The sequence below is a fragment of the Nesoenas mayeri genome (genome assembly GCF_963082525.1).
Source record: "Nesoenas mayeri genome assembly, chromosome: 18".
Lineage (NCBI taxonomy): Eukaryota > Metazoa > Chordata > Aves > Columbiformes > Columbidae > Nesoenas > Nesoenas mayeri.
The window spans coordinates 12,686,096-12,700,793 of NC_137566.1; the positions used below are offsets into that span (position 1 = coordinate 12,686,096).

The 14,698-nt window shown below is 53.5% G+C and overlaps 1 protein-coding gene across 3 annotated transcripts in view; it reads left to right on the forward strand.

The window, feature by feature from the left end:
- Positions 1-14,698, forward strand: part of MVB12B (multivesicular body subunit 12B) — a gene marked incomplete at its 5' end in the record, with an annotated part of 54,254 nt that overhangs the window by 22,531 nt on the left and 17,025 nt on the right. For all 3 annotated transcript variants that reach the window (XM_080355706.1, XM_080355707.1, XM_080355708.1), the window contains one exon: positions 5,055-5,152. In XM_080355706.1, the coding sequence (XP_080211832.1) occupies positions 5,055-5,152 (98 nt within the window). The remainder of the gene's footprint in view (positions 1-5,054; positions 5,153-14,698) is intronic.

Here is a 14,698-nt window from a genome sequence, read left to right on the forward strand (position 1 = left end):
CTATGGGACTGCAGTTTGCAGCGCTGTTCTCAGGTTTGTTGATGCACTGTAGTCGTGGCCGCGGTTCCTCGAAGCCGGGACAGGCCTCTCATACCTTTGGTAATGTTGGCAGTTCTTCAGAGTTTTGCCTGTTCTTTCTACCACGCTCTTCCAGTCCAGTTGGAAAGCAAACACTTACCATTGTTCTTTTGCTGTGCGTTGTTGATACTTTTATATGAATTATGAAGCATCCTTTGATATCTGGCGTTTCCTCTTATGATGCTCTGTTGCTTTTTATGAGTACTTGCCCCCTGACTTCAAAAGCAGTTCATCACCTTCCTGAGACAGTTATTAATAACTGATTTGGAACCGCTGGGCATTCCTGGGCCTGTTCTATGCAGGTTTCACTCCAAAAGCGTTCCAAAAGTGGCCATAATGTGTGCAGACCTCAAGCCCCTTTGTAGCATGTGAGGGATCCGATCCCGCGCTGCTGTGCGCAGGCCTGCTCTGTAGATTTAATGACCGCAAAACTAAAGAGAGCAATTAAATCTACCATGTCCTGAACTGCGCTGCTGCGATTGTTTCATCCTGAACTGCCTGGAAGTCGGCGTACGCTGGGGAGCACTATTTGGTGTTGACCGAGTGCGGGCTGGCGTGGCGCTCGCCGGCGCGGGTCCGTCCTCCGTCCTCCCTCCGCTCCAGGGACCCGCGGCACCAAATCCGCCTCCGTGCTCTGGGTCAGCGGGGAGGCAGGAAACCGCTTTTTGTGACGGTTCAAAAGGAAAATAACTGGCACGGGGATAGTTAACGTGAGATGCCGTTCCTCAGCATTAGAGATTCCACTAAAGCACTAATAATTACTGTTAATATCTTTCGGTGGAAACTTTCAGAGCGAACGAGCACTGGTTGGAGCAGTATTTAACGGCATGCTGCTGGCATGATAAGAATGCAAATAAGCGTTATTAGCCTAATGATTTTGCTGTCGCCATGGCTGTGCAGCAGTAGTGTTGTGAATATGTCATGCAGTACCCGTGAATTTGGAAAGTGTGTCAAAACACAACTTCAATTAGTTTGCTCTAATTATGACTCTAGAGAGTTCGTAACTATATCACTCCTCATTAAACGAGATTTTCTGATGTGGATTAACACAGCACACGAAGGGCTGTGCGCTGGGTGCAGGGCCGTGCGGTGCACACGAAGGGCTGTGCGCTGGGCGCAGGGCCATGCAGTGCACACGAAGGGCTGTGCGCTGGGCGCAGGGCCGTGCGGTGCACACGAAGGGCTGTGCGCTGGGCGCAGGGCCGTGCGGTGCACACGAAGGGCTGTGCGCTGGGCGCAGGGCCGTGCGGTGCACACGAAGGGCTGTGCGCTGGGTGCAGGGCCATGCAGTGCACACGAAGGGCTGTGCGCTGGGCGCAGGGCCGTGCGGTGCACACGAAGGGCTGTGCGCTGGGCGCAGGGCCGTGCAGTGCACACGAAGGGCTGTGCGCTGGGCGCAGGGCCATGCGGGGGCAAGGACGCCGGGGCGGCCACCTCGCCGCCCTCCAGAGAGGGGTCTGTCCCTGGGCACGTGAACCAGCGGCTGGTTCTGGATGGGCTGCTCGGTTAGAAAACCAAATAAACCACGGGAGGGGAAGCGCCGTGGTGCTGCAGGGCGGCCCCGCTCTGCCGTGCGTGTGTCCCGTGGGTGCCGGTGTCCGCAGCGTGGCCGCGCTCGTGGCCGCTCCTCCGTTCCCCCGCCCGCCCGGGCGCCCTCTGGCTTTGCAGAGCTGGAGAGGCTCTGGTGCTCACAGGTGAGCAGTGGGTGAAGGGTTAAACTGGTAATTGTTTAAATCTTTTAGGCTTTCCTCCCAGTTCTGTGATAATTTGATGAAGAACTTCACCCTAATTAAATATTCAAATTAGGAATAAGTGTCAATATGGCTTCCCATTGCCTGGAATGATGATTAATTGTATTCAAAACTCTAGTGGCCGCTGTAATCTAAACCAAACCGTTGTTCTTGATTATTTCTGCAGCACATTTACCATGTTTTTGTTTTAAAATTTAAACTAGTAATTGATTTGCCATATGCTGCAGAGCTGCACATACTCCACGATATGTGTTTAGGAACTTGGGGACTTTGTAATTGGGATTTTCTTGCTTTTTCAATGGCAGCCTCTCTTTTGCTTGTGTTTTTTTTGTCTTCGGCAATGCAAAATGATTTAGCTCTCACAACGCATAAGGAAAATGCATTACGCAACCAACTTTGTAGGTATAAGTTATATCGATCCTGGCCAAAGTTTGCATTAATTTAAAATAAACTAGACTTTGTTTCCTGTTTTTTCCCTACGATGTCCTGCTTTTGAGAAAGGGACGGGGGAGGGGAAAGCTGATCTGGCAGCAGCCACTGCCCTCGGCTTGTGGCCTCGCAGCCCCGTGTTCTCGTGGCAGGACCGGCTCTGGCAGTGCCGCTTGGCTGTGGCGCAGGGGACACCCAGGGACACCCGCGGGACACCGTCCTTCCCCAGTGCCCTCGAACAGCTGATGTTGGAGCCAGCGGTGCCAGCAGCAGCTGAACCGGCGCTTGGTGCTGCCAACCCCGCGAGGGCAGGTCTGAGGTGCTCAGCCAGCACCTCCGTGCGCCCCGCACTGGGAGCAGACAGACAGACAGACACTGCGTTCTGGGCGCGGCACCTCCTGCCGCCACGCTGGGCTGTGTGGTCCGAGTCCCCCGGATGCCAGTGATTCATTTTAATTACCGGCGCGGAGCGTGCGCAGCACGTCAGCATATGGCGCTGGCGGAGCCGGGGCTGGCGCGAGCTGCCGGGTGCTGCTGGCAGCCGGGGATGTGCTTCGGGAACTCATCTGCAGACGAAGGGTTTGGAGCCTTACAGGACGGCTGCGGCGTGCGTTTGTGGAGCTGCCGGCTCCTTCCTGGCGCTCGTGCGGGGTCTCCGCGAGCCGCTGCGGCACCGTGGCTGCGGCACCGTGGCTGCGTCCCTCGGGCCTGTGGGGCTGTGGGAGGGCTGTCCAGGAGCAGCGTCGGCCCCTCCTGCAGCAGAAGCCGCTGAACTTCTCAAATCCTCTGCTCAGAAAATGGTCTTTTAGCTGGCCTTGCTCTGGTTACTCCCAGAGCAATTCCTGCGGCGCAGGCAGAGGTGCAGGCAGAGGTGCAGGCAGAGGTGCAGGCAGAAGTGCGGTGAGCAGTGCCCATGCGAGTCTCTCTGTCAGCTGTTTTGGTGCCTCAGAAGGTATTTTTGGATACTGCTATTAAAAAGCAAATGAAAAGCGTGTAATGCCTACAGGCAGCGGTCTTCTGGTTTAAAGCGTGTTCATGACAAACCTGCCTCTGCTTGCGAGGACGCTCATATGGATTGTGTTTCAAACAGCAAACTGTTAGCCAAATTCCAAAATATTTTCACGCCATCTTTTTTTGGTTAGAAAGAGCTTTGAGAAGCACAAGCAAACTCAAACTGGTGTTCGTTGTTTCTTATTTTATCTGTGCTGTTCACCATTAGCTGCGCCAAGGGCTAAAAATACGTAGTTCTTCACAAAACGTGTGCTTTTTTAAAGACAGATAATTTCCAGATGATTTGCTCAATAGACAAAACCTGCTAAGAACGTGGATTTGCTGCTCTGCTGGAGGCTACACAGGGCCCGCCCCGCAGGGACGGCGTTTGGGGGGGACGCAGGAGCCGCCTGTTCCGACGGGGGCGATGCCGCAGGTCTCACCGGGCCCGGCAGCTCTGGCGCCCGCAAAGCGGAACCTGCACCCGGTGCTGCTGCACCGAGCTGCTCCGGGAGGAGGGGGCAGCTTCAAAACCCGCGGCAACGCGGTCTGCGAGACAGCGACATTGTGCAGACACTCACACAGGCTCGGGATCGGCATTGGAGCAATGCAGGTGTGGATTAAAACGGAGAAGTGTGAATCGATCATTAAAGCATAGAAATCCATGGGCTATCAATAATGGTTACTGGCAGAAAGTCTTTTCTCGTGGCAGACTTCTCGGTGGAGCTGTGTGGGGGCAGAGCCGTGGGGGCAGAGCCGTGCCCCCCGCTGCCAGCAGCCTTGCTCAGCTCCCCGTGCCCGGCAGCGTCCCTGGCGTGTGCCGCTGGCTGTTGGTGCCCTGCGCAGGGTGTCGGGTCTGTGGTGGGTGCCGGGGCTGGCACAGAACAGCTCCGGCAGTCATGGGCATGGGGCTGCCCGGAGTCACATCCCACCTCCCGCGCCGCCTGCTCTGGGAAGGTCGCCCACCGCGCCCGCGGCCAGGCCCGCCGACTGCCGCATTTTCCTTTTAATAAGCTCTGAGCCACTGAAAATAGTTTCAACTTGACTTCCACGAGCTCTGCTTTTTCCTATTTATAGGAAGGTTTAATGACAGATGTAAAAATATCCCTGTGCTGCAGGAATGCTGGACAGAGCGTTGTTGGGAGGAGGGAGGCTGGTGCGCACGGCCGCAGCTGGAGCCCACGAGCGGAGTTTGGCTTCGCTTTCCTCAGGGCTGGTGTGGGGATCTGGCGTGTGCGTCACCGCGGTCACGGTGCTCGGGGAGCGGGGGTGGCTCTGGGGCGCTCGGAGCCCCTCAGCCAGCGAGCGGCTTTCAGCGATCTTACTTACAAAGGTACTCAGAAGTTTCTGGCACAGATAGATCCGAAGCACTTGCTGTTGCGCTCTCTGCCTGCAAGAGGAGCCAGCTGGGTCCCGCGGGGGGCTCAGGCGCAGGCTGACGTGTGTTTGCGGGGGGCCGTGCTCGCCCACGCTGGCCGGGACCTGCGCGTGCTGCGCTTTGGCAGCGCGCTGGTTGTTGGCTGAGCCCGGTGTCCAGCAGGGCCAGCGGGTTGTGCTGGGCACAGACAATCCCACCACTGGGCTGAGGGGCAGCTGAAGCAGGACAACCACCCTCAGTTGTAACGGCTGAATCCCCACCTGGGTCTCCCATGGGTATTTGGGGCCCACTCTGGCTTTTGGGAGCAATGCTAAAATCGCTATTTGCTGTTTAAGCTGACTGGAATGCGCAGGCAAGCGCGAGCTGACAGCAGCAGCCTCTTTTGCTCTGTAGTAACGTCCTCTCTGTTTCCCGTCTCTGTTCCTCAGGCACATCTCGCTGACGCTCCCCGCCAGCTTCCGAGGGAAAAGCCACAGCTCCCGCCTGGACCTGGAGCACCAGCACTCGAACTTGTACGCCATATCAGGTAGGCTGAGGCGCGCGATGTTCCTCTGCTCTTCCGCGTAACCAAGCGTAACCAGGCAAAGCAGCCCTGCCTGCACCGCCGGCCAGGTGTGGGAGCCCTGGGACACATCCAGCTTTCAGCAGGGCCACTGAAGTGTGGAGAGCAGCAGGGGTGCAGAGAGACCCCCCAGAATGCCCAGGCACACGCGTTACTGGCAGCAATCGTTACTTGTCGAAGATTGCAGCCCTCGGGGAGCAGCTCCATGAGAGCTCTTGTGGAAAGCTGTACCAACACACACTTGGCTCATCGTCTTCGTGGTCATCACATTGAATCCTAAGAGACGTCTCTGCCTGTTTCAGCTTCGTCCTGCCCAGCAAGGGTGCGTTTCCTACACACTGTTCTCTGCTACGCTGAACGTACACATTAAAAACAGATGAGATCTTTACTCTTTCCCACTTCTATATTCTGAGTACTGGCACTGCATAGATTTGTTTCCCCAGTATTAGGGCAAATTTGAAACTAGATCTTAAGATATGGGGGTTGTGCGTTGTCTTTAAGAAGCGTGCGCTCGCACGTGCGCACTTGGTTCTCTCTGGCTGCTGTTTTCTCTGTGTTCACTATACAAGGGGTAGAGCTGGTAATAGTTTCCAGATGTCAATGCAGAAAAAAACCTACCAATGAATATTTTATCTAGCTTTTATTTTTAACTAGCATTAGTCTGCAGGGAGAACGTGTATATTTAAATAGAACGCTGAGGATCAGGCCGCTTCTTTCACCCATGCGGGTGCAGGAACGTGTTACTGTGCTTCAGGGCCGCACGGTGGGTTTGGTTTGGGGCCGGGTCCCTGCTGCCCGCTCTCCTGCAGGAGCTGCTGCCTCGGAGCACTCGCTGCGGCGAGCAGCCCGGTCCTCGGACCCCGTGTCTGTGCCAGAGCCGTGTGCTCCGGGAGCTGCTGGTGAACCGGCACAAAAGGACTTTCTGTTCTGCAAACTAAAGAAAGATGTCAACGTGCAGCTGCAGCACAACTGCGCTTCACCTGCCTCGTCTCTTACCGGGCTGGCGCATGGTCTGTGCTTCAGCCGCATGGTGCTGGGGAGCAAGACAGTTTTGCTTAGGAGGTGTTTTTGGAGCAGTATTACACCTGAACAAGTATTGTGATAGGCATAGTAGGATCACACTCGGCCACCGTTTCTCTTGTTGTGTCATTTTTGCAAGAGGAGAAAAATATTGGCTTTAAACCTGACGCTGAGGGAGGTTTTGAGGACGGTTTGGAAGCACCGCAGCAGCGGCAGCGCGTTCGGTGTGCTGTGCCATAGGGAGCGCTTGTGCATAATCAGGGAAGATGGCAAAAATGTGCTATTCACAGGTTCTTGCTATTAATAGTGAGTGACACTTCTAACGTAGGAACATGGCATTAATTCATGTACCATAATCAGAGGGTTATTTAAAAGGTAATCTATGACTGAAAGTGCGGCTTCGGGTTCCTACATAGATGGAATATAACAATTGCATAATTCTTGTCAGTATTCGTTTTTCTTGTTATTCTTCTGCCCTAATAGATGTAGCAAAGTAGGGAAGGCATGTTCTTTTGTTCGTGAGGCAGTCTGGGGTGGAGGCCGGGGAGCTGTGCTTTCTGTGCCGAGGAAGCGTCGCGTGGCGCACAGCCGGGCGGCAGCTCTGGGCACGGCCCCGCCGGGCGTCCTGCCCGCTGCTCGCACGGGCCGCAGACAGCCCGAGTGCTTGCCACACAGTGACAGGCAACGCGCACAACAGGCCTGCGGAACCGCGCATGGCGTTGGTGTTCTGCATCTGCATGAGCACACTTCAGCCAAAGTATATCATTCTTTTTTCCCCCAGCTGGACGTTCTCCAGACACAGCGTTACACAAGTTGCTGTGCATACGTGTGCTGTAATGGCTCTTGCAGCTGGGGGTCGTTTCTGAAGGAAGGGTCATGTCACACGAAGCATCCTGTGCGCTGGCAGGGGCTGCACGCTGCCCCTGGGCGCTGCCGCCTTCCCGCAGCTGCTGAGCTGCTGCCGCAATTCCCGCAGTGCCCGGCAGAGCAGCCCCGGCGCGCCGCGGAAACCACGCTGGGGTTTCCTGTTCCATGGGCGCAGTTTGCAGGCAGTGGTTGTACCTGCGGGCCGCGCGTCCTCGCCGCGGCACCATGGCAACGCGGCGTTTAGGAACGCGCTGCCACCGCCGGCCCCAGGGGTTGTGCCGCGGCGGTTTGCGGCGGGCGCTCCCGGCGGAGCGGTGGGATGCGGCAGCTCTGCGGGTCGTGGAGGGCAAGGGGACGGGGTCCACGGGGCCTGGTGTTGCCAGAGGGTGTTTCCTACCGAACAGCAGGTTTCCCAGTGCTGGCGCAGGGAAACAAAAGCCATTATGAACCGTCTCTTACCTTCCTCTTGGGTATCTCCTTGATGTGGATTCTCGTGGTGAGGACAGGACGGGCTATTTAGAAAGGGAGGGCTGTGAAGGAGGGTGAAATCAAGACTTGCAGCATGGTCCCGGTTCTCTGTAGACACCCAAGACTGTCTCAGTAGTCAGTGAAAACGGCGCTTCCAGCTGGGGCTCAGCCTTTTTATGGAGGGTGAAATGAATTTTGGCTCTTGACTCTTCTCTATATCTCAAAGTACATTTTGTCAGAAATTGCCGGATCCCCACCGGAGCTGTCCTGTGACTCCTTCGAGTGTGTAACGTACTTACTATTGCAAAGCTGCAGTCCAGGAAAAATGGTCCTGGAAGCAGTAACTACAGTTTTTAACCAGTTTCTTGCCATTTCCAGTCTTGGTAATGGCACGTCAGTGAGCAGAAGGTTCGGGAGACTCTCCTTCGCACAGTGAGCTGAGGGACAGGGTGCCCGTGGGACCCGGCGGCACCGACAGCGTCCACCCTGGCGCCAGCGGGCAGAGCCACCCGCGCAGCCTGCAGGAGGCCTGCGGGCGCTGCTGGAGCGGCCGGGGCGCTGACAGGTTCAATGCGCGTGTTGGAGCGGGTGGGTGCTGGAGAGGAACGCCTTGCTCCAGACAGACCTGTCTACAGCCACTGCTCGGTGTTTCACAGCGCAGTCTTTCTTCATGGCCTTCAGCTTAATTAAGACGTTGTTGTGACTGCATACTGCCTTCATCTCAGACTTGAGCGTCTCCTGGCTGCATATTGCTTTGGCTTATCAGAGCCACAAGGACGGCGGGGGAGGGGGAGCCCTCTCGGGCAGTCGCGGATAATAACGTACGGGGAAAATTCCTGAATGAAGTGAAAAATTATTTATAATAATGGTACTCAAATAGAAGGGAAATAAGTCACTCTAAGGGTATATAAATTTTTATGATAGTGTATAAACAGCCGTAGCTTGCCTTGTCTCTCATCTATCCCCGCAGAGAATGAGCGCAACATCTAGCATAAAGAAAAATATAATAAGAAAACGAAGAAATGAATGGGAAGAGCCGGAGGATTGATCGCTCGGTGTGTTTGTATATCCTGATGTAAAGGTGCTGCTGACAGGTGGCCAGGGTTCTTCTGTATGAAGCATGTGTGCGCTGTCAGGGCGGTGTGAGCAGCCTTGTTTCGATTGATGAATTGCCTGCTTTCTTGATTAAACCTTCCGTCACTTAAGAAACAAAAAGCCTGTGTTTGGATGGCAGAGTGGGACATGTCAGGAGGATCTGTCTGCTTTACCTTTGTGCAGATGTTGGGCACAGACTGTAACATGTATTATTAAAATGAATGTGGCATTTACTGTGCATTATTTCTTTCCTGGGAGAAAGGACCTGTAAATTATATGCTGATAATAAGCTTTAACCCTTTCAGAAACCAAGAGATTTAGGAGTGCAAATATTCCTGCAGGCCTCACTAATTGGATGGGCTCTGGTTCCGCTGGAGCTCTCTCTGAAGTCAATAAACAGTGTTTCAGGCCATGGTGCCGCTGCCTCTTGGGGATCTTTCCTCCAGCGAGTTCTCTGCACTGTAAGTGCCACTGAAACATAAACCTTTGAATTACAGTATCTGCTGTTGAAAGGCCCTTCGGTTCTGGCTGCAGGGAGAGCTGTCCCTGCCTGGGGCCGTGCGGGACCCCCGGAGCCCCCACGGGACCCCCAGACCCCCGCTGCTGCCCCCGCCCCCGCCATGGCTCCCAGGATCGTTAGCCGGCCGGTTTGAGACGCGCCCGGCTGCGTCACCTCGGGAGGGGGAGCAGGGCTGGAAAAGGTCCGAACGCACCTCACAGAGCGCAGGGCAGCGTTTTGTGTTGGAAACCAGGGACTGAGTTTGTAAAATGGGGTCTTTGCTGGTCCCAGCTGTGGATTTTGGGGGTCGCGGGGGCACAGGCGGCGTGTCCCGGCGGGGGGTCGGGGCCGAGCCGGGTGGCAGAGCCGGCGCTGCCGGGCCGGTGACCCGCACAGCTGGGCAGGGCTGTCGTGGTGCCCTGAAACGTTCCTGTAGCCAACATCGGAGTCTTGTGGCAGATTGTGTTGCAGAAAGATGGGTCTGTAGTGCACAAAGTGATGGAATTTGAATATAGGACAGTCAGCACTTGTACCTTCTCTTGGCCTGCTCCTGGGCTGTGGGGACAGCTGGCCACGAAGGAGGTTTCTGTGGGCGGCTCCTGTGGGTAGCACGGTCTGCACATCTCTGATTTGTTTGTTTTGGAAATGTGCATGTCTGTTACCTTAATATTTACCTTAAAGAGGTAAATACTTACTTAAATGGTTATTTATGATTGTATTATATACATCAATATTTCTTTGTTGTATTTAAATATTTACTTTCCACTCTAAAACCCTTCCCAGAAAGGCCAGAACAGCGCTTGTGATCCGGTGGGGCGGCAGGATGGCTGTGGGCAGTCCTGGTGCAGTGCCCGTGGCCACGGCGGTGGCAGCGGTGACCGTGGCGGTGGCAGCGGTGGCCGTGGCGGTGGCAGCGGTGGCTGCGGCTGTGGCAGCGGTGACCGCTGTGCGCTGGGCTGGTTGGACCCGTCGCAGGGGACGCGTTTGCAGCCGGCGGGTCAGAGCGGGTGTGCTGGGTCACCAGGCGAACCCCCCGCACCAGGTCCCGCTGGGGCAGCAGCACAGTCCCGGGGCGCAGCCGGAGCTGCTGTGGGAAATGCGGAGGTTCAGCGTTTGTTCTGCATGAGTTTATAATCCAGATCTCAGGAGGCAGCAGAGAGAGTGGAAACTGCTGTTAATGATCTAGAAAAACATCAAAGCCCATGGATTCCTGAGAAGGAAACCTCGTTGCTTTCGTGTGCTGGATAACGCAGCTCTGGGCACGGGGAGCTGAGATTTGTCCGGGTGGCTCTGTCGGAAGCGTTTATTCCACACGCTGCCCTGGTGGTGGCGGTTGGTTTGCAGATTCCTGCTCCTCTGGAGCTCCGTCCGTCTGTCCGGCGTGGCGGTGGGTGAGCTCTACCGCAGGGGCGCTGGAGCCGCAGTGCGGCGGTGGGTGAGCTCTGCCGCAGGGGCCCTGGAGCCGCGGCGCTGCGCCGGGTGCCGGAGCTCTGCCCGTGGCTCTGCCACTGACCCACAGCGCCTCTTTGTTTTTTTGATAACAAGTCCCTTTCAGAGGTGTTTCTAGATTAAGAAATGGCAGAACAATTAAAGATTTTGTTACATTTCAGTGCCCATTTGTCAACTCGGGTCTCTGTGCCACCGCTGCCGCTTACTTCTCTTCAGTGTACGTTTTCTTTTAAAAGATGCCGTGGCTGTTATCTGTGTGTAATGGGGACAGACGTTTTAATCAGAGGTTAGTCATTTATTTTTGCAAACTATTGTTTTGCTTCACCATTTTTCCAGATAATTAAATGGTTCACTTGGCACAGTGTGTCTGCTTTATTAAAACAGGTAATTCTGAAAAAAAGGGAGATGCTGTTTTTTGGATCACTGCACAGGAATTGCTTTGGTGTCCGTCTTCAGCGCGGCCGCTGGTGCTCTGGCGGTGCCGTCCGGCGCTCCCGGGCTCCCGCGCGCGCTGCTCTGCAAAGGGGGGCCCTGTGCCGCGTTCCGCTGTCGATCCAGGTTCCCACGTGCATGTTCTTTGCTCTTCTTAAGAATACAAGTGGAACTAAATTTATTCTTTGTGACACTGACTTTAAACCAGGACGGTGCAAAGAACAGACAAGTTGTGACACCAGCTTTATTCTGCACTGAAACATCTTTGCTGAGGCGGAGATCAGAGTCTCTGCTCTGCCCCGTTGCCATTTCAGTCTTTGCACTAATAGAGCTGGGTAATCTGCAGCGTGTGAAGAGCTCTGTTCATATCCGGCAGTTCGGAGGCTGAAGTCTCGTCTGAAGCGCTGCAGCGGCAGTTTCACGGGTGGAAGCGCGGTACTTAGCGCTGTATTTAGTGGCTTCAAGCGGGCGATTTTGGCGCGACCCTTGTGCTGCCGGGACGGCACGACCCTTGCACTGCGTTCGGTTTGCGTTTCCGAGTGCCGTGGTTTCATTCTTTTCAATAGGGAGCCGCTCCGTGCTTTGGCTATTTAGACAGTTATTAACCAAATGACAATTAACAGATCGCATAGGCAGATTTCCTTTTCAAAACCTCTGAAATTGAGCACAGTTCGCAAAACTATCACAGCACAGTAATGACAATGAATTTTGATTTCCCGGAACTGATATTAGACTCCTTATTAAACTATGTGCATCTGCTTTTAATTTACTCCAAATAATTGGAAAATGCAATGAAGCTTTCCAATTAAAGCACGGCTTTATGCTGTTTAATAATACCCCCATAATATTATAGCTTATGAAGTGACAGGTGAGTTGGTGTATGAATAAAACATAAAGGCAGCAATAAGGGACAGAAAACCAGAGACAGTTGTTGGGGATTTTAAATGCTGGATGTAATTTGCATATATTAATCTCTTCTTTTCAGCCTTATCAGGCGTTCTTCAGTGTTTGAAGTTAAAATAGCGGTGACAGGCGGGAGTACGCTTAGTTTTTTCAAGGATTTATTACTTGTATAATTTCTGATCTTTAATAAGCAGATATGACTGATCCTCGTAGTTCTATAGAACTCGGTTAATTGTTCCAGATGGCGTGTACTGATTATGCAAAATTACTTTTCACACCATTTTTTTTTTTCTGATGGAGTTTGGAGTAAAATTAAATTTTTTATAGCCTTCTTATCACGCTGTTTTACAGTGGTTCTGCACAGAAGTTGAATTTAATCTACTATATTACATTGACCAGCAGAGTTATTCTAATGCAGCATTCCGTGATTTGACAAAGAATAATAGAACACATTGCTCATTGTTCGGTACTGTGCCGCTAATGAAAGGGAGTTCTGGTGCAGAAACCGGGCTGTTATTGATGAAGAATGCTTAATTTGCACCGTTCAAAATGCAGAGTTGTTACGCGGAGATGTTCTCTCTTTGGATAGAAGACTGGGGCAGAGCAAATGAAAATAGTCTTGTTGCCGCAGATTTCCTCTAATAAAGGAGGTTTAATGAGTGGTGCGGATAGGCTGTGTTTTATTGGGAGGAGCAGCCATCCAGGCAGCACGCTCCGACTTTATCAAGAGGTGTCACTGGTGTTTTCCTTGATTATCGTCAGCTGGATGTCTCAATGGCATAATTTCATAATTGAAAACATTTATAAAGGTTGTTGGGCTTCATTTATCTAATGAAAAGCTGTTTATACAAAATAAACCACACATAAAGGCCTCTTGCTAATAGCGTTACTGCCATTCGTTTTGGCGGCGGCTCAGTTGTTGGAGGGGCCGTCCCACCGCACGTCCCACGCGGGGGCTGCGCCCGTCCTGCCGCGCGGGGGCTGCGCCCGCCTCAGGTCACTGCACGGCGTCCCCGGGCTGTGGGTCTGTCCAGGACAGCGGCGGGCCCGGGTTAATTCTGGCACCGTGTCCCGACCCTCGTGCTGTGCCACAGCGGGCCTGAGGCGCTCGGCGTGGGCCGCACGTCCTGCCGGCGGGGTGGGCTGGGGTCGTGTCAGTTCACGTGGGTTGGGTTGGTGTGGGGTTGTGCGGGTTCACGTGGGTTGCACGGGTTCACGTGGGTTGCGCGGGTTCACGTGGGGTTGCGCGGGTTCACGTGGGTTGCGTGGGTTCACGTGGGTTGTGCGGGTTCACGTGGGTTGTGTGGGGTGCTGTGGGTTCACGTGGGCTGCCCCACCGCCGCGGCGCTCAGACGTCCCCCCGGTCCGGTGCCGAGTCCAAATCATCTTGTGGGTCTTCGCAAAGCAAGTCAGCAAATGTTTAAAAAGTGACCTTGTGGTTAATGGAATTAAAAATCTCCAATTAAACTAGAAAAGTGGGGATACAGTAAATGGACATTATAAAGAGCGCTTAATTTTAACTCGCTAGAAAAAAGACAAGTAATTAACTCAGCCATTAGAAAGCTCAAAATTTCTCCCGTCTCCTGTGGAACTAGAAAATTGTTTTGTGTGTGCTCATATATATACACAAATAATATATATGGAGACGACTAATGGCATAAATCAGAAATGATTAGAAAATATTTGTTCTAATGAAGTAATAATTTGATAGTAATGCTTTTCATCAGTGTAGCTTAAGGCTACATTAAGTGGACAGACTTTATATGGATTCTCTAATTTTAATCTTCAAAATGCTATCTAATGTCTCATTAAGGCTTGCATATAATGTATCTTAAGTACAGTCATTAAATATAGTTTAGGGAGATTTATGTTCAGATATTGCTTAAAGATGTTTTAATAGGCCCATTTACTCTGATGATATTAATGAGCTCTTAACACGTATTAAGCTTCTAAAACTAGTGGTGTTCCTCTCACAGTGGGCAAAACAACTTAGGAATTGCAAATGAATGGGGTGCTCCAGCAGGCTGTTCTTCAGCCAGGACTCGGGCGCCATCGGCCGTGTCCCCGTGGTGCTCCATCGCGGCACCACGCCCGCCGAGTCCCGCACACCGTGTCCCCGTGGTGCTCCATCGCGGCACCGCGCCCGCCGGGTCCCGCACACTGTGTCCCCGTGGTGCTCCATTGCGGCACCGCGCCCGCCAGGTCCCGCACACCGTGTCCCCGTGGTGCTCCATCGCAGCACTGCGCCCGCCGGGTCCCGCACACCGTGTCCCCGTGGTGCTCCATCGCGGCACCGCGCCCGCCAGGTCCCGCACACCGTGTCCCCATGGTGCTCCATCGCAGCACTGCGCCCGCCGGGTCCCACACACCGTGTCCCCATGGTGCTCCATCGCAGCACTGCGCCCGCCGGGTCCCACACACCGTGTCCCCGGCTCGTGCGCTTGGCGGTGCTGGCGCTGCTCACACAGCCGCGTATGTGGTGACGGGAGCAGGCTGGACCTACAGAAATGTCCGCGATGCGTTAACTGGAGTAGATGGGATACTTGAAGGGAAGGGCCAAATAGAGTCATCCCATTAGATAAATTCTACTTTTTGATCATCTCAAGATGCAAGAATTGTAATGACGATAATAAAAACTGTTCGGTCCCCCATTGTCACTTTAGTTTCAACTCAGAAAGTTATTGCAAACAAAATTCTCCAGTTTCATCGCTCAGCTCTTCTTAAAAAATCCTTCTGAGTTCAGAGACTTTTATAATTACTAAATTGGTTTGTTAGGA